General features: G+C 40.1%; 1 protein-coding gene across 1 annotated transcript; it reads left to right on the forward strand.

Moving 5' to 3' along the window:
- Positions 1–811: 811 nt before the first annotated feature.
- SOAT1 (sterol O-acyltransferase 1) lies at positions 812–21882 on the forward strand. Its single transcript, XM_053468714.1, has 16 exons — positions 812–1044; positions 4979–5120; positions 10504–10562; positions 11520–11668; positions 12318–12377; positions 12499–12606; positions 13805–14084; positions 14173–14251; positions 14684–14765; positions 15306–15351; positions 18097–18226; positions 18826–18923; positions 19329–19427; positions 19893–20028; positions 20465–20610; positions 21178–21882. The coding sequence occupies exons 2-16, from the start codon at positions 4994–4996 to the stop codon at positions 21238–21240; spliced, it is 1662 nt and encodes a 553-aa protein (XP_053324689.1). The 5' UTR covers positions 812–1044; positions 4979–4993; the 3' UTR covers positions 21241–21882.
- The last annotated feature ends 3026 nt before the right edge of the window (positions 21883–24908 follow it).

Consider the following 24908-nt stretch of genomic DNA (forward strand, 5'->3'; position numbering starts at 1 on the left):
TCCTCAGTGCCAATTGCTCCACTCCTGGCCCAGACCTACAGAGGCCTTAACTCCGCACCCCCTTATATCTCTACCCTCCTATCCAAATACACCTTAACCGCCCTGTTTGTTCCTCTCATCACCTTCATCTCTCTTTTACTGTCATTCCCTCTTCTCACTCCCGCATCCAGGAATTCCCCCATGCTGCACTCATTCTCTGGTAACTTCCTTCCCCGTTCTGTCAGATTTTCTCCCTCGTATGCAAGGGATATCCTGCTGCTTCACTTCCCCCTCAACCGACTAGATTGTAAGCTCACAAGAGCAGGCCGCGCTTCTCCTTCACTACCAGTTTGTTATTGTTTGTGATTTTACATTTATCCTACTGATTGTAAAGCAATACGGAACCTATATAAATAAATGTAATACATACTTCAATAAGCCATTTTCTATTACTCAGCCTAACAGTTTTTCAGCTACAACCCACAATTACATGAAACACGATACTGAAAATGTAATTAAGAGGTTTTAATTGCGCCACATCCTGATTTTCCTGAATGCTGATTATTCATGATTTCCGTTGTAGCTCTTGTATATGGGAATCATTTGTATTCCATCATAGTGATTAATCATTCAGGAACTTTACTGTATTAATGTTGTCACAGCCGTTATTTCGGCTCTTCGGTCTCATGCTGAACTAACCACAGTCTCCCGACTACCGTTTCGGACACGCACAATCCACAACAAGAGTCCAGCCCTTTTTATACTGCGCATGCGCACAGGTGTCCGGGCAGCGCAGTACGCATGCGCTGGAGGATTGTCTCACAGTAGTTATACAGCTCTTGCACGAGCTTGGTGGTACCATAGAGTCGAGAGCCGGTGTGCAGAGCGGAGCTGCGAGTGAGTCGCGTTGGTTTCATTGAACAAGAACAGGAAGCAATGCATTAACGTAAGCGAGAGGTTCAGCGAGTTCACCAGAATCTACTGCCGGAGGCGGCCTCGGGATACACCTCGGAGACTCCAACAAGAAACGAGAAAGCGGGACAGGGAGACCCTGCAGCGAGCCAGGTACACAACCCTATATACACGTATACTTGTGTAATGCCTACCGGCTTCTATTCCATTCATTTCCATTCTGGGACTCGGGTGTCCATGTGTATTGGGTAATAAAGCTTTGTCTGTGATGGCTGAATGGCCACATAACAACCCCACGTCCTGTTTCCTTTAGTGAGTCTCGAATAAAGTTGCGTAATTTCTCTTTACTCATAATCTTCTATAGAGTAATAGTTGATACATTTTTGTTTTGATGAGTATTAAGTAATAAAAAACAAAAAAAAAGATTTTCAGCCAGTCTAACATGGCATTGTAGATTCTGATGGACTACAATTCTCATCACCCCCACTGGATTTGTATTAAATGAAAGGGGTGTTTTCTCACACTGGCTTAAATTGGTCCTTAGGTACAGTAAAAGCAATATCTGGTTTCAGAAATATCATACATCGGGGTTGGATTGTGATCCCTTTATGAATACACTGTAGACTAAGGGTAATGCTGCCAGTTATATATTGTCACTGGCGGAAAATGTGTAGTAATCCTTGGTGGTATCTGAGTATATATTATCAGATATTGGATTGTCAGTGATATATTATCATGCCCCCCCCCCAAAAAAAAAGTAACAAAAACTTGAAACAAGAGGTCATGTCTGCTGAAACATTGGCACAGGTGAGCAACAAATACAAATTATATCCAAAGTAACCATGATTTAGTGTCTGGGTATAGTGTTCAAATGTTCAAGGGTAGGTTCTTTATAGTGAGATCCTGTTCAGTTAATCTGGAAATTCCCAAATTAGCGATAACACCCCAGTGTTCTCCAAGGATCTGCAGTTAAAGGCAATGTATGGTAACTCAGTTTAAATATAGTAACGTTAGAGCCATCTGCCTTATTTTGTCGACTTTCAGGATTTCGAGCAGGTGGCTACTTGTTAAATCCCCAAATGCATTCTTTCACCTTGAGCAGTCTCCTATCGATCACCACCCACCACTTCAAACCTCTAACTTAGACTAGATCAGCCTAATGGGGGGATTAGGGGGTTGGGGGGCTGCAAGAGAGGTTTAAAACATTTAAGGCAAAGTTTACCAAGATACGGTCTAATCTGTATTTACAATTTTTGTATAACCTGTTTGGTCGCAAAGTATTATTGTGAGATCATCTGTTTCTTCACAACCTCGTATTTTCCTGGATGTGAGGTTTGCTTTGTAGGCCTGCATGTCTCAAGTAAGGCGACTGTATCTTTAAAAGTGTTCCACCTACACTTGTAACATTAAATATATTAAAAAGAAAACTATAACCTAATGCAGCATTAAAGCACAAATCCAAGTACTGCTGAATACTCAAATCCTGCCCTAGGTAATACTTTAAGCATGTAAACTTTAGCCACAGACATGATTTTCATAGTCTGCTTAATTGTCATTTGACACAAAAACATTACGTGGCAATTCAAGTGCCATTTTTATGTGATTGTTTTTTTTGGTGATTAAACCTTTAGAGGAAACAATAAAACGTCAGTTCTGCTAAGGTTCATTAGCTTGATATGCTAGGGTGTCCAAGTGGAACAGACTCTTTAATTTAGTCACCTGTTAAAATACATCCTGTCGGGCCATAACGATTTTAATGCATCATCAGTTCAGTTGTATGTAAGTTGTAAGTATCCCTAATAAGTGATGAGATATGAACCAAATGCATGTTAAGCTCTCTGTGCTTCCTATGGCAATATTCTCCCTCTGGCCTCAGATTTTCAATGTTTAAGTATTTATGATGGAATAAACTACTAAAAATTACCCTTGTTCTGCCCATTATTCTGTTTAATATTAAAGTAATTTTACAGAGTGTTGGTTACAAATACGCTATTTATGTAATCTTGGTCAGCGATTGTGGCAAGATGACGCGACTCATCCCCTCTTGCCAGAGAAAGTTATTGGTTTGATCTGGTATAATGCATGGTTACGCAGATGGCATGAATTGTTTCATAGCCACCTGCAACTCGCTATTTAGTGAATAATCGCCATTCTGTGAAAGGAGTATCTGTTTAGGTTTCAAAGTATTGAAACCTGAACCATTGAGGGTATCATGACAGCCAGTGTATGTCTGTCAGATGGGATATGTCCTGTTTCCAACACTATCGTTATGATGGAGTGCTGGAGCCGCCTTCTATCTCCTCCCAAGAATGTATTGGTATCCTTATGTACTGTAGTCCGCATTGGCAGACAAAGCGTTAACCAAGGGCCAGTTAGTCACGCCATACTTTTTTTTCCCTTTGCCTAGTATCTGTTTATGGTTTATTGGAAACCTTGAGAACCGATCAAGTGATATAATTTGTCCCTGATTTGAACTTCCTTAGTAGTTATCAAACTGATAATGTGGCCTCACCAGATCAAAACTGTGATTTCCATAGGTCAGTTCCAAGTTGCATTTATAATCAGCAGATGCGTTATTACCCCGTGATTTGTCCATTATCTACATGTTCTACCATCCCCATACAATTCAAAGTTAAGTGATATGTAATTGCCTTAATATGCATTTTGTGGCTGTCCAGATAATCTGATTACATCACCAATTAATCAGATCAAAAGTGCTCCTGGCCTTAACGCTATGTCAGCACAGCAAGTACATCATCGCATGTTACTGATAGACACCTTGACTTGATAACAACTTGGAACTTTATGGTTATTTAGAGCTTTAAACTTAACCAGTGTGAACAGATATTACTTGGCTCTCCATGCCCTCTGGTGGGATTGAAGTTGTTATAACTGGAGTGCATTTCTGTTGGAAAGCATTGCAAAACAGTATTGTATGTATATATATATATATGTATATGTATGTATATATATATATATATATATAATCAGAGGACAACCTGTGTTTATGCAATGTACATGTTTTTGTTGTAATGAAATGGTACTTGTCTTCTAAGGAGAAGACCTAGTGCTAGCCAATTTTCAATGGTTGACCAAGAGGAAGATAAACAGGTTGCTTCTGATGTTATCACCTGACTCCATCAGTTTGCTGCAGAGTAATTCATGTCTAAGTAATGCATGGTTATATCAAAAAGGGGGAATGTGAAAACATTAGTTTGTCTTGAGCCATACATCTGTTCTATGGAATGCTCAGATTCTGGGAATCTAGAATCTTTAGGGTAAGTTGCCGTAAGTTGTTTTCCCGTGGACTCTGAGGTATAACAGCTTATTTCAGGCTTTAACGTTCTGATGTGTTATGTTTTCTATTTGCACTGAATATGTATCAACCCTTTTTAAATTTTTACTGAAATAAAGTCACCTTTTTAGTAATTCATTTTGAGCCTTAGTATTTTTAAATAAGATATAATAAGAACAAAATCACAGTGTACCTTTTTATAAATCGGTTAGTATTGGCTTCTGAAGCCTTTTGCAGGATGCTATAGCCGAATTCTCAGGTATTCTGTCTCGATCCCCTCGATATTTCCTATCTTTGTGCCAAATTCTAGACTATTTGCGTTTCCAGGAATAATCAGATTAAACAAGATTCTGTTTGTCAAAGTGGATATTGTATTTCGTTTGATGCAACACTAGATGGTGGCTCTGTTCCAAGAGGCAGAGTGTTTTTACTACCTGGCGAGACTGTGGCCAGAAAAGTCTACCTTTCTTATCCACGTGTTTGTTCAGGACGCCATATAATTACATCCTGTATTGAACGCATCACAGAGCAAACACAAACCTGCTTGGCTATTCCTGCCTTCTAGTCACTCGCTGTCACTGTCTATTGCAATCACTTGGACGTTCAGTTTATCCATATTTTATTTAATTAGAAAGTTAAAGGTTTGAGAAAATATAGAAATACTCATTTAATGTGGGGGGAGGGAATGTTTTCTTCGTTTTCTGGATTGTGGATCTTTTATTCTTTATTTATTAAGGGTAGAACAGAATAAGTCTCAAGTCCTTCAACTGTCCTTGTCTCATTATTCCGCAGGACAGTGACTTAAGCATGTCGGACGAAGAAGGTCGCATTCTGAGGAGTCGCCGTGTAGTTTTGAAGCCTTTGCTGGCCTCGGAAAAAGAGGATGTTGTTAGAAGAGCTGACGGAGAAAGGACCTTCAGGACCATGAGTAATGGTATGAACAAGTTTTAAGTTTATTCTTCTGTATTAATCTAACAGGAGATGTGGTTCAGTATGCATATCTAATCTGTGATTTTCTGTAGTCCAACAAATAGTTGCATTGTCTTTTTTTTTTTTTTTTTTTTTTTTTTTTTTTTATAACTACTTAAATTGTAATTTTGCTCTTGATTCAGTTCCTTACTGAGCATTTTGGATTGTATACTCAGATAAGAGATGAGCTACTAGAAGGCAGGTTTGTTTTTTTTGTTTACTTGTGCATTTTTATTGCCCATGGATAGAGAAACAATAAAGGCTGGATTGTGTAGGGTGCATCTGTAGCTTTGTTTAAAATATTCTTTGTTTCCAGGAGCGTAAGCTGCATCAGGTAACTATCTCTTATTGCTAAAGCTATAATGATGAAGACCATTATAGTTTCACAAAGGTGCCCTGTATCACCCACTAGTTCTGTGGATAGTATGTTAGCATCGATAAAATCCGAACTTGAAGAGCTCTATGTCGTTCCTCAACAATGTAGTAAATCTAAACGGGGCGGTGTAATCGAAGGGAAGGTGATACTTAATTTTATAGTATAGAATCGTGAGAAGAAACAAGTTGCTTCAGCAGATTCCAGGTGTGGTGTCCTCACAATTAAATTACACTATTCCTTAAGGCTTCCTGCATGTTGGAAATGATATGGCAATCTCAGCAGGATAAGATAATACATACTAAAGGAATTCTTGAAACTGCGCTTCTGCTTTGTTTCTAGTGACACATTCTATTGTACATTTCTTATTTTTTTTAATTTATTTGTATGGTGTCGGTAGACACCTCCATGCTAAATACAGGCAATAGGACATGACAAACTCAGATTGGGAAATAATACTGATACACAAGGTAAAGAGGACCCCGCATGTATTTTAGTGTTAAAATTCTGGTATAATTCCAGTAACCTCACAAATGCTTTATTGATGGAAGTGGTGTGTATGTTTGAAGGCTCCAGTTTAGCGATTAAGACTGCTTACTGGTTTGTTTAATTAAAAAAATTGAGGTGGCTTCGCCCTGTGTTTATTGTTCTGCATTGTAGATGTTTGCATGAAACCTTTTGGGTTTCAAGATTCGACTTTGATCACCGGTGTGATATTTTAACACACTTTATGCACTGAGCCTATTCCCCCCTTCATTACTGATTAACACAAACTCTGTATTTCCAGCACATAGTTGCACTTCTTTACAATTCACAAGAGTTGATTATGTTTATCTTGTTGGACACTGAGCATGATAAGGGATTACAAAACCATATCCTGATCTTTTGAAACATTTAACAGTTTCTATAAACAAAATATATAAAAATAAATGAGTGAACATTCATGAGAGACAATGCATTGCCCAGTGCACGGATGCATTTTAAAGTACTTAGCACCTGTTCGGCGCTACAGAATATAATGGCGCTATATAAAACATTAAATAAATAATGAAGATGCCGCAGAGTTACCGTCCCTCCTCCCTCCGTGATCTCTGCCAGTTTCAGCTACTTAAAGCAGCCAATCACTGGCAGAGAAGCAGGGGCAGGTTGGACTTGGGGCAGTTGAGCGTTTGCCTCTTGGATCACTTTATATTCTTCAAACAGGGCTGGAGATGGGCGCACAGTGGAGTTGTATAACGTGACGTTACATGATGCATGGTAATGGTGCAGTGCGTGAGCAGCTATAGAGGAGAGGCTCTGGACAAGGCACGGGTCGATGTCTGATAGACTGAGATTGTATTTTAGTTAGAGAGAATTGGAGTGCTGGGCGACCACCCTGACTTACCTGCCTCTCAGGCCAAAAGGCCATTGAGATCGGTGTCCGTGCCGATTACTTTGCACAAGCCGGCCCGTAAGCACCGCTCTGCTAAGTGGGAGATGCATCAAGTCAAATAAATCTCCTTCAAGCCACACCATGAATATGGACGTGGGGAGGATTCATTATGATCCTTAAAAGTAAGGTGTGAAAAGGCGATGAGATGTACCTTGCTGGCGAAGCCCATAAAGACCAAAACAAATGTCTATTTAAAACAGCCTGTTTCTAAGAAATACTGGGGTTAAAAATGTTTTTGTTTTTTTTTCCTCCTTCTTCTGTACATCTTAACTCCTAAATTGGTTCTGCCCTTATGGAGCAGACATGGAGACTATTAATAGAAACAGTTGTATTTTTGTAAGGATTTTTGTTTTCCATCCGTCTCACAGTCATGTGAATATGAGTCGCTTATACCCCGTCATCTTCCGAAGTCTGGAGTCCTTTTCTTTCTTCATTGTTTCATCACATTGAGCAACAGATGAGATCAATTTGACCTTCAGCGACCTGCCAGCTGAAGACCCTGACTCAAAGCCCTTAGAAATAACAGATGATTGATTACGTTAGTGGGAATAGTTTTGCATATGAAGTAGATCAGGGCTTTGTTTGGAATCTGTGTCAAAAACTCTGATGTTGTCTCAGGTTTTACTAAATTGGCCTTTTAAAACATTTATTTTCTTATGGTAAATCCATCCAAAAATGTTGTAAAGTGTGATCATTGTCCGGGCATGACTAGTGTGCTTCTGATACAATGTTAAGATAAAGTGCTATGTTTAGGTTGTTGCCACTTTCATTTACCTGCCAATATCATAGACGGGGAGAGAAAAAAAAAAAATACCGTATATAATTTCCAAATTATTAACCGAGGCTACTGATGGTTTCCTCGATTGAGTGAGTAAGTTAAATACTGTGCCCTGTTTACTTTTTTGCCGGCATAAATTGACCGCAGCAAGTTCAGGTAAAACAAATTTATGACTTTAACTTGTGTTTTTATGATCTTTCTTTTTGAGATAATACAGGACTGTAAAACTCATGTTTCATACCAAATAACAGACCTTCTGTGGGTTATGCCATGGATTGCCACTAAATGCAGATTTTTTATTTATTTTTTATATTTTTAACAAAATGTTCTCCCACAGCAAGAAGGAACCTCTGTTGTGAGACATTCATCCCATGTCACATATCTAGTTCAGGTTAAACCTAGGTTTTGTAACTCCTGTTTTCCAGTAGACGAGTGTATAATAGTGATATCAACTTTTATTATGGATATAAAACACATGATCTATTTTAAAGATTGTGTAAGAACAGTCTATGCAGCACAGAGATGATCTTCTTGCCTTCGTTGCATACTGTGTCATGTCACAAAAGACGTGGCCTTTGTTCAAGCTCAGTGTTGAGTCACTGATGCAATGAGATTCCATGAGGAGCACTTGTGTTTCTTCACTGCCGTGCTGCAGGAACACGTCAATACTTGTGCACTCATGCCGTGGGTGTTATTGCTGTCACAGCAGAAGTTTCACATGACACACACGGAAGGAACATGGACACGACTCCTTTTGTCTGTTTCAGTAGAGGAACGGCCAGAGATTAACTTATCTGATTAAACTCTGGCGATGTTACCTTCTTGACGTTCATCTAAAAACCTCTAGGTTTTCTTTTTTTTTTCTTCTTTCAGCTGATCCATACCCTACTATGGATACATATATTTATTTTTAAATCCTTTTAAATGGCTCTCCAGTATCGCCCATTTAATTCTTGCCTGTGCCTTGTAACTTCCTAAATCGAAACATAAGCTGTCTCTCACCGGAGCTGCCAGGTGACGTAAGTGTTCCTTGTACTGAGAAACTCTTGTGTACCTCCTAATATTTACTTAATGGAGCCCAAGATGGAATGGCTAGTGGAATACATATGTCTATTAACCCTTTGTGTCCTCGAGCTATAGACATTAAAAGTCATCTCAAAATGAAGCATTCTGCCTACAGGCACGGTGCCCACAAAAACCTTCTATTGGACTTTGCTGCTGGGGGTCGGAGGCCGCAGAAGTTAAAATTCCAAGTGTATTTTGTTTGTGGGTCTGTTTTCTGATTGCAACGCTTTACTATGTCTGTTGGTCTATTTAAAATGGCACAGATCCAGATTACCAGAGGGTATTGAAACTCACTTTACTTTGTCACTAAACTAATCAATGCTAGATAGAATTAGTATATTACTGCAAGCAAGACCCAATTGTTACTTCCCACACAGATGTGGAAAACCGTATAGCATATATACGAGTAGAAAACATAATAGATGTTACTTTGTCATGTTGTTGTCATTACAAACATAGATAGTGCTTGCAAGAGCCAAGAAATATATTTGGAAGAAGTAGAAGTTGCTAATATACATTATATGCTAATGCATTGCTTCTGGAACTGCTATAAGAGAATTATCACAGCAGTTATGCTCTGTTTGATTTAAGGAACCCCTAGAACACATATTGTCCGGCATGTATAATAGTTCTCTTTATGTGGTTTTCAGAAATATTCTGGGTTTTGTTTCTTCTCTTGATTGACACATCACTAGTGTTAAGGAAGTAGAAAGTAATGTGCTTCCGGAGTGATTCCTCATCTGCTCCCCTCCCGGTACAGATCTACAAATGCAGGGATTAATGGGGCTTGGACACCTTTCTCACCTACCCTCAGTCACTGGACCCGAGGACTTGTGAGAACGGACCCTGGGGAAAGTCTGTGTAAATCAAATTAAACCTAATAAAAAACCAGAAACTGGAAAGTACAGAAGCTGCCGTGCAAAGAAGTCAAGCACATAGAAGCACGTGATGGTTCGGTGTGTTTACCAGGGGCCGCGGTGGAATTTCTTTTACTTTAAGATCACAATTTGTATCTTGTGAACGACATGCTTTGTTTTACAAGGACTTTCAGTCTCAATGATGCGTTTCACTCTGTTCCTGCCCAACAAGAAACATAGATAAGAGTTGAGGCTGTATCTCAGTTGCAATCCCAGTGTGTTGGTTTGTGAGAAATTTTCTGCTGTCTTTTAACGTACAGAACTGAGAATCTTTGGGTTTTTTACCCGGACTTTTTGCCACTGAATTGTTGGAGGGCAATTAATTCTAGATTTGTTTACCCCTGTAAGAGCTTACTTACTGAGGGCATTGAGAACTTCTAATCCTGACCCTGCTACCAGAAGCAAGCCTGATGTTTAGATCTACCAAAAACGGGACAGGCTGATCACATAATGTACCCTTCGTTGATAGTTCTTTGGAGAAATTCTAAATGTTATTTCTAAGGAGCAGTTCTGGAGCCCTCAAAAGAGTAATCCTAAAATAACATCCCTGTTCTTACATTAGTGAACATGTATCACATTAAAAATAGCTCTGTCAATGGCTTTGGCTCTTGGTACAGTTTGGCCTTCACTGAGCAAGGATTGTGTGTTAAGTTTCTGTTTACAAAGCTTGAAGCGGCTGAATCTCTAAATGTCCTGTTCTCTGTCTACTTCTCCATTGTTTACTTTCGGTGCAGCACGACCTGATATGTGTATAATTTTTTTTATTTTTTTTTTTACTTTTAGGACTTACGGATCTGGAACACGTGATCAGCAAGAAAATGGAGCTGAAGAGGAAAGCAGAGGTAGAAACTGCTACCAGTTTAACTCCTTAACGTATTCCTTACCAGGATGTTTACTTATTACAAATAAAGGGACACAAGTGTCTTTCGTTCACATTTTTTTTTTAGATCAAAATTAATGTTTCATTTTTTAATGACCTTTCTCACTCTGCCTGCTATATTATTTTGTTGATGTACGATATGGGCTGTGGACCACTTCAAGAAGATATTGGACCACCAGGGATCTCACTCTGTTCCTTCTTTAATTTTAATTAATACTCAATAAGTTGAGTACATAGTTTAAGTGGGAAAACAGCTCCTGTGTCGTCCTCCTCTATTTTTCTTCTATTCATGAAGATTTTCTGCAAAAACATCTAGCCTTCTTTTAAACGTGGGGACCGCAGTGTGAGAATGATTTACTTTAGAGATGTGTGAGTAAAACAGGCTCCAGACTAATACAAGCACATTCACCTAGAAGGAGGAAGGTAATATGGGTTTACATTTATCTTTTAATCACTTGGCTAATCAAATGTCTTTATCTAGTATAAGATCAGATAACAGTCTACTGACATAGTTAAAAGTAAAGGCCGTGCATGAGGATTAGCGAAACCAAGGAAGGTTGAATGATTAAATGCAATACACCATCTAGGTATCTAATTTTTATCTTAATTATTGATGGAGACATGTGCAATGTACTGAATGCATAGAATGTAATGCCCCCCCGAATGTATTGTTTGCTGGGGAGTGGATGTATGCATATATTAATATATACATTTGCAGAGGGCAAAATTAACATTTTAAAGATTGTGAAACGCAATTCATTAATGTCGATCACCTACAACGCTTAAACAATCCAGTATCGTATGGATCAAGCTTCTGCCACTTGTCTTATCTGTATTAATGGTGTGTGTCATTATAATATTCTTAAAGAAATGGAATGAAAAATGTTTTTTTGAAAGCCTTGTCTGTTGTATCTGTTAGCTTCTCAAGACAGAGTTGATGAAGGAAGTGGACATTCACTTTAATGAATTTGTAAACAACTTAATAGAAGAATCAACTGTTCTAGAAAGCACGACTGCATCATCTAACCTGTGTTCTGGAAGTGCCGAGAAGGACGGCCATAAAACCCGGTAATAAGACCGTTTGTGTTACTAAGAATGTCTTTAAGGGTATCGCCTATCTTCAGAAAATAATACAAATAAAGCTTAAATTAAAAGCAAGGCTACAGAATTGTTCACTTAAGAGTTACTAAACGAGAAGAAACTCTTTACTTTCACGTGAAGGCTTGTCTCCAACCTCATATGCAGAAACCAGCCGGCTGTGTCTGTAAGATCGGGTCCTCACTGAACGATCTGGATGAGATTGTGAGATATGGACCCAGCCGGTTCTGTAGACTGGTTTCTGCAGACAGGACCAGGGAGAACTGAGCAGGAACATAGTTTTTTTTCTTTCAGAGAACAAGAAGTGTGAGTAATTCGGCAAACTCTAAGACATTGACTATCAACCGTACCTGTATTTTTAAGTGACTTTAAGCAGGAAACTTGACATCTCTGGAATGTATCTAGATGTCTAGATCCATTTCTACCATCAGCCTCTCTGGTAGATGGAATGTGAACTAAATACCTAAACTGTTGTGAGAATCAGATTTTTCAGGAAGCCAATACAAGCAGTTAGTTGGTTAAATTTAACATGAACCATTTCCAGATCCCTTTGGAATATTTTAAGGGGTGGCCATTCTGCTTGCACTGGTTTATTCCTCGCATTTTGTTTTCCTTCCAGGGGACTGAGGCCACCTCCTGAACATGGGAAACTTTTTATTTCAAGGCGTTCTCTCTTGGAGTAAGTATGCACGTCAGGTTTTCTGATAAAAATGACAATTCTGATCAACACAATTCAAAGCAGTATTTAGTAGCTGTGAATAAAATTGCTAGCTCTGATAGTTTTTCTTTTGTTTTCCCAGTGAGCTCTTTGAAGTAAATCACATCCGAACCATCTACCATATGTTCATTGCTCTGCTGATACTCTTCATCCTTAGCACACTCGTTGTGGATTGCATCGACCAGGGCAGGTGAGCAGATACCAGGAATGATTTGACCGTGTGCAAATAAGTAATGTCATGCTAGAAGTCAACCTGCACACACTCCATGTCTTTGTTAATATGCTTATTGTTAATATGCTTAGAGCACAGTAATTGTCCAAGATATCCTTGTAAGGAGATCATTTCAGGACAGGATATTGATCAGATAAAGCTAGGTCTGCCTTTTTTTCCTACTTTTATAAACTAAATATCTAAGAAGAATCAAGTTTATGGTAATATAAAAAGGACAATTAATAGGTAGTTTTTATTAAATTAGTTGCGTTATGCTTTATGTCATGGTGGGGGTAGTTCCCCTTTTAAGCAATGTGATCTGTTTCCTGTTTTTGTATAAATAGCCTTGTTCTTGACATGTTGCATTGAGAATGTAACCTTGTGTAACGTTTTGTGCTGGACATGTCCTTTGACTAGTGTTTGTTTTGCTTTTCAGCTGTCCTTGATGGGTTTATCCTTCAATCTAGACTGTGGATAAAACTCCAAATGTGATTTAGCGGTTCTATTTTTAATCTGGTTAATTTAATATTTAAAGACAGTAGTAAATGTCATGCGAAATAGCAGTTTTTCAGCACTTGCTTTTCTTTGTTTTTACTATTTTGTCTTTTTTTTAGTTCTCGCTCTCATGTGGTTTTACTGTTCTGTCATTTCTGTTTCTATTAGACATACTTGTGCTCATGTTGCTTCCAGAGGTGGTCTTTTTTTTTTTTTTCCTCTGTAGCATCACTCTTTATAGAGTTCCAAGCGTTTTTTTTTGTTTTTTTTTTTTACTCTCAACACACTTGAGCACTCAGCGGCTGCACTCCGTGAGTGAGTGTGGTCTTCTGCTTTGTGGCCAAGCTGTTACTCCTAGACTTTTTCGCTTCAAAACAATAGCACTTAGTGGATTAGGGCAGAAATGTTACAAATTGGCTTGTGTAAAAGGCGGCATCCTACGACAGAGCTACGTTAAAAGTAATTGAGCTCTTCAGTACGACCCCTTCTACTGCCAAGGTTTGTCTATGGAGATGGCTGCCTATGTGCTTGTTGGCAATGGATGTGGCTGAAGCTAAAGATATAGGAGGAGTGTCCACATTCTTTTAGTCATATAATGTATAGTACAAACCAGAATTTTTGCTGTATCATAAAATGCTGTTTGCTTCTTAGACAATTTTTTTGTGTTTTTTTCCACGTGCAGGTTGGTTTTGGAATTTGATCTCCTGGTCTACGCTTTTGGCAAGTTCCCAGTCGTAGTCTGCTCCTGGCTGTGCATGTTCTTGAGCACCTTGATTGTGCCTTATGCCCTCTTTAACACGTGGGCTCGGGGCTACAGGGCATCGTATCATCGCAGTATCCGGTCCCTTGTTTTTGGGTCACTTTTCATGCTTTTTCAGATGTGCCTGGGGTTTGGTCCAGCATACATCGTTGTGCAGTACAATCTACCCCCTGCTTCCCGGTTTATTGTCATTCTTGAACAGGTGGGTCTGGCGAGCCTCAAGTCCATGTGATTGAAGAGAAGATCTCAATCTCATGCATGTACATTGACATCTGTTCTTTTCCCCCCAGGTCCGGCTTATTATGAAGGCACATTCATTCATTAGAGAGAATGTTCCTCGTGTCTTTTCATTCACTAAGGAGAAATCTTGTGAGTAAAAAGTCATGTCAGACTTCCTGTGGTCTCCCACATTGTCAACTGGAATCTTAACATTATTCTGAATAAATTCCATGTAGGGTGTTCAATACCGATGATGTTGCTTGTTTATTGTTTCAGCTTCAAAATGTTTTATTGAACTAACTAAATGTGTAAATTGCAAGATGGTGCCAGTAGCAAACCTAGTTGTCTGCATGTGCATTAAAAATGCAAAAAAAAAAAAAAAGTTTTAGACCTTTATCTTACAAGTAGTGGAAACCCTTAAGGCATTGCTGGTGAACGGTGCAAATACTGACAGTCTATTAATTTTAGTATGTCTCTTTAACATGCATGGACTCTAGATTACATGGGATTGGTAACCCCCCCCCCTGCTGTGATTCTTTAGAAAGTTTTATAGATTATTTTTCTCTCTTCCCTTCTTTTCAGCTGTTGTTCCAGTGCCTCAAGTAACGCAGTACTTATATTTCTTGTTTATTCCCACGCTGATATACCGTGACAGTTATCCAAGGTACAGTAAATAGCTGCAGTTCTGGTTTTGGAAAATAAGTCAATGTGCCAAATGGCTAACAATTTATAAAATGGCTGTGTTAAAAGGTTAAAGTAACACTTGGGACATAAATATTCAAGGCAAGTATGTTATTAGGATTACTGACTTGGAATTTGTAGCAGCTATTTTTGGGGATGTAAAGGTAGCACCTAAAGTATTCTGTACAGTCCTCCAGAAGGATATAGATATTCTGGACAAAGTTCAGGGAATGGCTGTATAGCTTGGAGGAGAGAAGCATATGATAGAAACATTTAAATATAAAAAGGGATCCAACAAATGACAAGATAAGTGCTAGTCCAAGAGGTCATATTTTAAAAAGGCAAAGGAACATTGACTTCACTGAGATGGTGGCAGAATAGTGGAACATCCTTCCAGCAGATGTTAGATGGTTGGATGATTGCCGGCTGTTTTATATCATAAGTATTTTATTTTTTATTAGAAATCGTGTCAAATATTGTGTATGCCATTCTTATGTCTTTTTTTTTATTTTTTTATTATTAGGACCCCAACTATTAGATGGGGATATGTTGTTACTAAATTTGCACAGGTATGTTATGATTCTTATTCATTAATTAGCTGCATGGATATATCTGCACAGCTAATATAAAAAAAAAACACTTTTCTACATTGAGATATGTGGTTACATTACTGCGGCGTTTGAGATTGGATGCATTTGTTTTTATGGCACTATATAGTATATGCACCCAACTGGCCATTTCTAACTCGGTTTTTTAGGTCAACGTCTTCCTCAGTCAGGAAAAAGAGACAAAATGCCTGTAACTGTAAATGTTCAGACCATTTATTTTAAATCTAAAATCACTGCACTTTTTATGACCTACTTTCTTAATGATCCAACTTTAAGATTCCATTGTAAAGACGGACAGTCAGTATGAAAACTATTACTTTTAAAGACGTCCTCCTTTTTGTCTTCAAGATATTCAAGCATCCTAGTTGTTGCTTTTTTGACTAGTATACAAGGCTTTATCCCTATACTGCAGGAAATTTTAATTTTAAAGAGCTTTCTTTGCAAACAGGGATTGAATATCCCAAAGACAAAGTGGGAAGTCATCTGCCTATTTAGGAAATATTAAGAAAGCCATGAAAATGTCAACCAGACTAGGGCTGCAACTAACGATTATTTTAATAATCGATTAGTTGGCCGATTATTTTTTCGATTAATCGATTAATCGGATAAAAAAAAACAATATGCAAATTTTTCGTTTATTTAAAAGAATTTAATGAACTGGATGTTAAAAAACAACTTAAAATTTACATTAACATTCTTATTTTGTTATGATGTAATAAAAAACAATATTTTCAAAGTACAAGAACCCAAACACAATATTTATGAAACAAAATAACCCCAAACATTCTGAAAAGAGGTGGACTATTACTGTTCAAGAAACTTTGCCCCAGCACTTTGCACTTTGCACCCAGCACTTTGCACCCAGCCCTGGCACTTTGCACCCAGCACTTTGCCCCAGCCCTGGCACTTTGCATCCAGCACTTTGCACCCAGCATTCAGCACTTTGCACCAGCACTTTGCACTTTGCACCCAGCCCTGGCACTTTGCACCCAGCACTTTGTACCCAGCACTCAGCACCCAGCACTTTGCCCCAGCCCTGGCACTTTGCATCCAGCACTTTGCACCCAGCACTTTGCACCAGCACTTTGCACTTTGCACCCAGCACTTTGTACCCAGCACTCAGCACTTTGCGCCCAGCACTTTGCCCCAGCCCTGGCACTTTGCACCCAGCACTTTGCACCCAGCCCTGGCACTTTGCACCCAGCACTTTGCACTGTGCCCCTGCACCCAGTCTCCAACTCTGCCCTGCCCCCAGCCCTGCCCCCACATTCTGCCCTGCCCCCACACTCACACTCTGCCCTGCACCCACTCTGCCCTGCACCCACTCTGCCCTGCACCCACACTCACACCCTGCCCTGCATCCCCACCCCCACTCTGCCCTGCACCCAGTCTCCCACTCTGCTCTGCACCCACACTCACACCCTGCATCCCCACCCCCACTCTGCCCTGCACCCAGTCTCCTGCCCTCCACCCCCACTCTGCCCTGCACCCCCACCCCCACTCTGCCCTGCACCCACACTCACACCCTGCCCTGCATCCCCTGAAACCCCACTCCCACCCCGCCGTGGACCCCCACCCCCGCGAATCGCTCTGTGCGAATGGAGCCACTCGCACAGAGCGAACCGCTCTGTGCGAATGGAGCCACTCGCACAGAGCGAACCGCTCTGTGCGAATGGAGCCACTCGCACAGAGCGAACCGCTCTGTGCGAATGGAGCCACTCGCACAGAGCGAACCGCTCTGTGCGAATGGAGCCACTCGCACAGAGCGAACCGCTCTGTGCGAGTGGAGCCACTCGCACAGAGCGAACCGCTCTGTGCGAGTGGAGCCACTCGCACAGAGCGAACCGCTCTGTGCGAGTGGAGCCACTCGCACAGAGCGAACCGCTCTGTGCGAGTGGAGCCACTCGCACAGAGCGAACCGCTCTGTGCGAGTGGAGCCACTCGCACAGAGCGAACCGCTCTGTGCGAGTGGAGCCACTCGCACAGAGCGAACCGCTCTGTGCGAGTGGAGCCACTCGCACAGAGCGAACCGCTCTGTGCGAGTGGAGCCACTCGCACAGAGCGATTCGCTCTGTGCGAGTGGCTCTGTGCGATCCGTGCACATAGACATGAAGAATACTTACCTCCGGAACACGTCACATCCGTCACGTAGCTAAAAGAAGGCGGAGACTGCAGAGCGTGTAGCAGAAGCGGGGAACGCTCGCGGAGGTAAGTAAAAGGAGCCGAGTGCTCCAACAACGAATCGATCACTCGATTAATCGATAACGGAAATCGTCGGCAACGATTTCCGTTATCGATTATCGATTTTATCGATTCGTTGTTTCAGCTCTAAACCAGACACCTTGAGACTTGGAGCCAAGTCTGAGTGTCCCCAGACATGTTTAAGGAATAAGAAAGAGGTTTACATTATTGATCTATTTTGTTACATTAGTAAATGGTGGAAGAAGGCACCCCCCACACACAAAAAAGCCCTATGCATGCCTCAAGTAATACATGATGGGCCCCATATTACGATTTGTGTATCGTGCACATGTTGCTCTAACCATATGTGCCCAGCATTTGAATTGCAAGACTGAAGAGTCAAATTAGTGATGCTCCTGCAAAAAAATATTTTATCGGAAGTGCTGAGGAAGTCCCAGGATTTCTGCCGTGTAATTATAAGATTATATTGACTACTCATTTTCCTTTCTGTGCATTCTCCCGCAGGTGCTTGGCTGCCTCTTCTACGTCTATTACGTTTTCGTCCGTCTCTGTATCCCGCTTTTCCGCAACATCAGCCAGGAGCCGTTTAGCCTGCGTGTCTTTGTTCTCTGTATCTTCAACTGCATTCTCCCAGGTAATTGCTGTAGCCTGTTTATGTACACTGGCCAAAAGTATGCAGACACCTGACCATCACACCTATATGAGCCTGTTGGATATCCCATTCCAAAACCGTGGGCATTAATATGCACATATAACAGCCTTTACTCTTCTGGGAAGGTTCCCACCAGGTTTTGGAAGTGTGTCTGTGTGAATTTGTGTCCGTTTAGCCAAAACAGAATTTGTGAGGTGAGGCACTGATGTTGGATGAGAGCCTAACTCACAATCTGCATTAAAATTCATCCCTAAAGTATTCAGTGGGGTTGAGGTCAGGGCTCTGTTCAGGCCATTTGAGTACCTCCACACCATTTAAGCCCGTCTCTATGGACCTTGCTATGTACACACGGGCACATGGCAGTGCAGTCACTGAGTTCTTTAGTACAACCCATTTCACTGCCGATGTTCTTTGGAGACGGCTGCCTATGTGCTGGATTTTATACACCTGTTCGCAATAGGTAGGGCTGAAACACCTAAACTCAGTAATTAGGAGGGATGCCCACACACTTTCGGTGACATAGTGTATTTGTATGTTGTCACTCTATGACTGATCGCTCCTTTCTCCCGTGTGAATTGTAGGTGTGCTTATACTGTTTTTGGCCTTTTTCGCTTTCCTGCACTGCTGGCTGAATGCCTTTGCGGAGATGCTGCGGTTTGCAGACCGTATGTTTTATAAGGTAAGACTTCGTCTTTATGTGTCTCCTGCCTTGGGGGGGGGGGGCAGTTTAGTGTTTTGAAGGATATTTGAAACTGAGATGCTTTAGTTTTTATTTAGTTATAACTGCATTCAAGACTTGGTCAGGGCATACAGACAAAACCACTGGCACTGACTATTTGTATAAAAACCTATGTATGCCCACTCTGTGCTTTATTATAACAGCCGCAGTACAATAACTGTTTTATTCTGGGATGAAAAGGACCCCATTTTTGGCCTTCATGCTCTTTATTTATTGATACACCAGAATGTGTAACAGCTCAGAAAATAATGTGACTAGCAATGCTCTTCTATGCGGCCTCTTTTTGAATGCATGTTTTTTTAATAATAATAACAATAACAATAAATGCATTTTTTTCAATTATAGGATTGGTGGAATTCAACCTCGTTTGCCAATTATTATCGGACCTGGAACGTGGTGGTGCATGACTGGCTGTATTACTATGCCTACCGGGATTTCCTCTGGGTGAGAATGCCAATCCAATGTTTGTGTGCAAATGACATCTAAATGAAATCATGCATCCTTCATAACGTTCTGCTAAGATCACGACGTATAGGAGTGTATTTTCGCTAAAGCACACAGCTTCTTAGATCTGCACGGCGGTGGCTGTGATTGAGCGGGGTCTGTCCCTTTTCGGAATCCTACATTTTTAAGTTAGGCACAATTACATAAAATCGCTCCGAATGCATGTAGCATGGGATCAACTGCGTAAATGTCCTGTTCACAGAACATGCATGGTTATTCCTCTCCATTCCTGAGGAAAAGCGAGAGAACTCCAGGACAGGAAATTGATTAGATAAAAAAAAAAAAAAAAAGCTTCCATGAGGTCAATGTTTAAATATCACCAATATATTTAATCTGATGGACACATCGGCAGTTGTGTACAGTTTCTTTAATGTTTGGTAATTAATATAAATATTTTTCTTCAAGTTTTTTGGCAAGAAGTTCAAAGCGGCAGCCATGCTGTCTGTCTTCACCGTCTCGGCTGTGGTTCATGAGTATGCGCTTGGGATATGCTTTGGTTTCTTCTATCCAGTTCTTTTTATCCTGTTCATGTGCTTTGGCAGTAAGTAAAAATACATTATTTTTATTTTGTTTTTGTGTTTTGCTTCTGAATTATGTTTTTGTGGCTGTGCAAGTTCACTCAAATCTGTGGGAAGACTTCATATTGTTCGCCAGAAATCAGGTTATTATTGGCCTAACATTTGGCAGATTTACTCCCTTCTCCACAAATATGTTTTTCTTTTTGCTCCCAGTTGAAACCACCAGTACGTTTTTTTTTATTTTATTTAATTATTTTTCTACTGAATTCCCGTTACTGTGTAGCAGTTAAACATGACAGAGTTGTTTCTGCTGATCGATGGTGTAGTTGGACTGTTATAGTATAGAAACGGTGGGATTAGCCTGATTTGACAGTAAAAATGCTAAAGATGTGTATGAATGAATCTGTCATTTGAACAAACCCTAAAAAAACTTTTTATTTTATTTTTTCTTCATTTCAGTGCTTTTTAACTTCATTCTCCATGACCGTCGGAAAGGTCCAATTTGGAATGTGGTGATGTGGACATCTCTGTTTTTGGGTCAGGGTGTCCTCCTCTGTCTATATTCACAGGAGTGGTATGCCCAACGCCACTGCCCACTCAGCAATGTAAGTATTCATCTACCGTGTACTTTAATAATGATTTTGGCTACATAATATATACCATTAGAGGGAGAAGCTCCATGTGAAGCATTAAATACAGTGCTGGATACAGTACTTCCACTTTTATCTAATATTGTATTATCTTTAACCGTTCTCTATAAACGTGAAGACTGCATGTCAGTCGCGTGATGTTTTGAGTGACTGTCCCACTTCAATGCCACAATGAGCTGATTCTTTATAGCAGTGATGAAGTGCTGTTCGTACAAGGAAATTATTTTCCTCTATAGACTGTCATTAGTTTAGCTTATTCACTAAAGCCAGAGGTGGCGGGAGACTCATGGTTCTCACTTCACCATTTCTTAATAAAGGCTGATTAAGACTGGTGAGACGTCAGGGTGTTTGCTAGATTGGGCTGAAATAACAGAGCTAGAACACATACAAATGGTTAATAAGCCTGCAGCTGAAAACATTATGCAAAAACCAAAAACTTGTAATGCAAACATGTTCTGGGCTTCCTGTTTAAGATGAGAGCTTTACTTCTCAGCTAATTGCTTCGTTTTCCCTGTTTTACAGCCAGCCTTTCTGGATTATTTGACACCACGTTCTTGGACCTGTCAACTTCGTTTTGAAGGCTAGAAATATTGTGCACCTGCTCAGATGACGACTTGTGTGGCCATATGGTTTAGAGCCTTGTTACATTTAAATCAAACTAGTCAACACCCTTGAACTGGACCCGGTACTAATTCACCAGAAGAAGAGGGAGGGAATGTAGTCGGTGACTACCGGTTTTGTTAAAGGAATCATGAGCTTCAGTTTGTATAATGTATTTGCTTTGGGTCAACTCATCGTATCGGCCACCTCGGAACAATCTAAAATGACAATTTCTTTTCCTTTTTCTGAGACTATTCTATAACTTTCGACTCTCTCTGAAAGTGCTGGCATTAACAAATACTTTTCCGCGTATGTTTTTACGGTTAAACACATCAGGACATTTGTCTTGTGGATATCTGAAGACTATTGAATGCGGTTTGAATGTAAATCTGTACCCAGGGAAGTGGAAGCGATCGGTGGGAGCAGAGAGCCTGGGCTTCACTAGACTATGCTTGTAGCATTCCAAAATCCATGGATAAAAGAATTCTACAGTGAGATTAAATGCGCTGCGTTACAAAGCAATAATGAACGTGGCTACACTCTTTCATCCCGCTCCTTCAACTGCCAAAGAATTTCAATGTTTGTGCTTAAAAAAAAAAAACAAAAAAAAAACTACTTTTTTAGTTGTTTGAGTTGCATCGTATTACCAGTAGCTTGGTATAAATTATTATACCTAAATCCTATAAAAAATGTTTTAAAGGTGTGAGCTAAACACCTTTTGAATGTAAGAGACCACACAAAGTAAAAGCATCCTTATGGTGGTCAAAGGGTTACGTGCAAACCTTTGTATCGAATTGAGATTCATTGGTAGCTAATGAATGATCATTTATAATAAGGGAGCATAAGTGTGCATTTTTTTTTTTGTTTCACCTATATTGTTTGAAAGGTATCTATTTCTTACATGTCCACCCATTTTCATTTTAATTACTTTTGTGTCCAGCCAATCTCTTAACTAACTTGCACGAGGCAAAAAAGGTCCGCGGAGCCCGCGCATGAATGTGTAGACGGTCACTAATGTTTCTTGTTATCCTAAGAGAAAATCATGTTGGCTGTTAAAACACTTTTTATAGTTATACTTGCTTTCATTAAGGACGATGTATTTTTGCCTATAGATGTTCGAATGACATGACCGGGAGAAAGAGGGCGAGCAATGGGTTAAAATGTGATGCTCATTTCGGCCTTCATGGGCTATTGGGCACGTAGGCACACGCCTGATGGGCCAACAGCCACCAGCGCATCAGACCTGCCTTTCTCCACGTCCATGCTTATTCCAGAGGCGCTGCTTGCTGCAAAAGCTCTTAAAGTGCCAGGGTCGGTTTGGCCAATCCAGTCCGGAAACCACGCCTTGGCTTTCGAAAGGGTCTCCACTTTTCTTTAATTTTGTTTACTAGAGACGGAAAACTTAGATGATAAGGGATAACTATGTATTTTGATTTATATTTTTTAACTTATTCTGGTCATTGAAATCACTGGCCAAACAATTGCACCGTGATGAGACAATGAAGGAATGATGAGAGCTTTATATGCAGAGACTCGATAGTGTTCTGATTTGGAAGCACAGCATGCTACTAGTGACCCTCACAAGCCTCGTAGATATAGGGGGGTTATATGATAAATAACAAAAAAAGGAATTTTGGTGCAAATTTTGGAAATTGACCACCATAGCAACTAACAAAATGTTTTGGTGATTAGATGATGCAATTGGTTTCTATGGTGATTCAAAAAAAGCATCCAATTTTGCAGCATATTGCTTAGTTCCGTGATGGGATAGGTTTAAACGTCTAACCTTTTGTTCATCAAGCTGAGGTGGCAAAACAATATTTGTCTAGCAATTAAACATGGGAATTATAGCATAACAGCAGATGTCCCTGATGCTCTAAAGTGGATCAGCCCCGTACTGACTCATTATGATGACTGTGCCCTGCTGTATGGATAAGAGCAATAGGTGCATTTCACAACCAGAAACCTGATGGACTACTCATCTGGCTGTTAGCCATTATATACATTAGCCATTAACCTTAGCTCTGTTCTTTATACATGTTTATCTACCACATGTATAGCAGTGACATTTAACTTGTTGCTGTAGTGATTGCACCACTTTTTCCATTTTGCACCAGAATTGATGTTTAGAAATAAAAAAAAATTGCTGTGAGGGGGGTAAAAAAATGTTGCCTTTGTGTAGCTTTGAAAATACTGGTGGGCTGGCACTGCTAGTCTCAATATCTTTTGTATTTTTTTTTGTATATTCCGTCCTCTAAATGCATTGTATGTGTAAAACATGGAGATTACATATTTAAATATATGTTGCAATCAGTGTAAAATAAATATTTGCTGGCAATTTTACTGTATCGCATATTTCACTCATGTTAAAACTGTACTATAAAGCGGGAAAAAGTTATCTGTAAAGAACAACTTTAATTTTTATAATGTATTTTTGGAATTTATGAATCTGAGCCAGACACTTGGTTTGAGCAGAGCTCCCTCTGCTGGTCAAACGTAACAATGCACAAACACATTCATTCATTCATTATTCTTTTTGTTGTAATTTGACCTTTTTTAAAATGTTTAATTTTGTTATTGGATAACGTGATTTAATGTGAAAAATGACCTGCCGTTCACCGTATGAATATATTTCTAATGGGTTGTGCATCGGGATACATGGCCATTTAGTTTTTGTTTGTTTTTTTTTACTTGGGTTAAACTTGGTAAAATCACGATTTTTGTAATTCTGTTAACACCAACGATATTAAAGTTTTTTTGTCTCAATGCAAGAAACTGCCTGGTTATTTTTTGCATGCTTGTTAACATATTGAATGGGTATATTTAGGGGTCGCGGCTAGGGTCGGGGTTTACTTGGTGACTTATCTATAAGTATTCTAGAACAGCAATAATGTCCTTTAATGTACAGAGTTTAATGTATAACTCCATTTCCTGCTGCTTCTGCTCATACTGTGACTTTGAGGGCTGTGGAATGCTGAGACGCTCCTAGCTACCAAGCATTCGAAGATGATGGAATAGAGGGCATCAGAGGAGCAATGACGGATTTAGTCATAAAGAGGGACTGTTCTTATTCTTACATAGTTCCGCGTGTCCCTCTGTAAGCGCTACTATGGGTAAAGGTTGAGTTATGACGTCATAACGACCAGTAGACTGTCTCGTATTGGAGCCTCATATTGTTTAAGGGAAACGCTAACACTGCGAGCTCCCGGGTCAGAGGTATATTTGGGCTGATGGGTGCGAGCGGAAACCGAATACTTCCCGCTTCCTCATACCGGGACCCACGATCCACCCCCTCCCCGTGTCTCTCCCGTGATTTTTCTTCAATAAATGCTTTTCTTGAAATAATTGAACATACTTTTTTCATTGTCATTTAGCCTGATACTAACTGAAAACGCTTTAATTCACATCAAACCCCGATTATATATACAATGATAGAATGAACATGTGTTCTGTTTATCGCCTGTCATTGGTAGAACAGAATTATTCCGCTCCGCCTTCTCTGTCATGCTTGTTGTCGTTCTGTCACTGGTTGCCACGGGTAGCCTGTTGTCATGGTGACAGACACGGCGTCTTTGTTTTAGGACAGGGCAGGAAGTTAGTAAACCCCCTGGTGTATTTATTATATGTACAGGGGGCACGGGGCTGTTTGCAGA

The sequence above is a fragment of the Spea bombifrons genome, chromosome 6, assembly GCF_027358695.1.
Source record: "Spea bombifrons isolate aSpeBom1 chromosome 6, aSpeBom1.2.pri, whole genome shotgun sequence".
Classification (NCBI taxonomy): Eukaryota; Metazoa; Chordata; class Amphibia; order Anura; family Pelobatidae; genus Spea; species Spea bombifrons.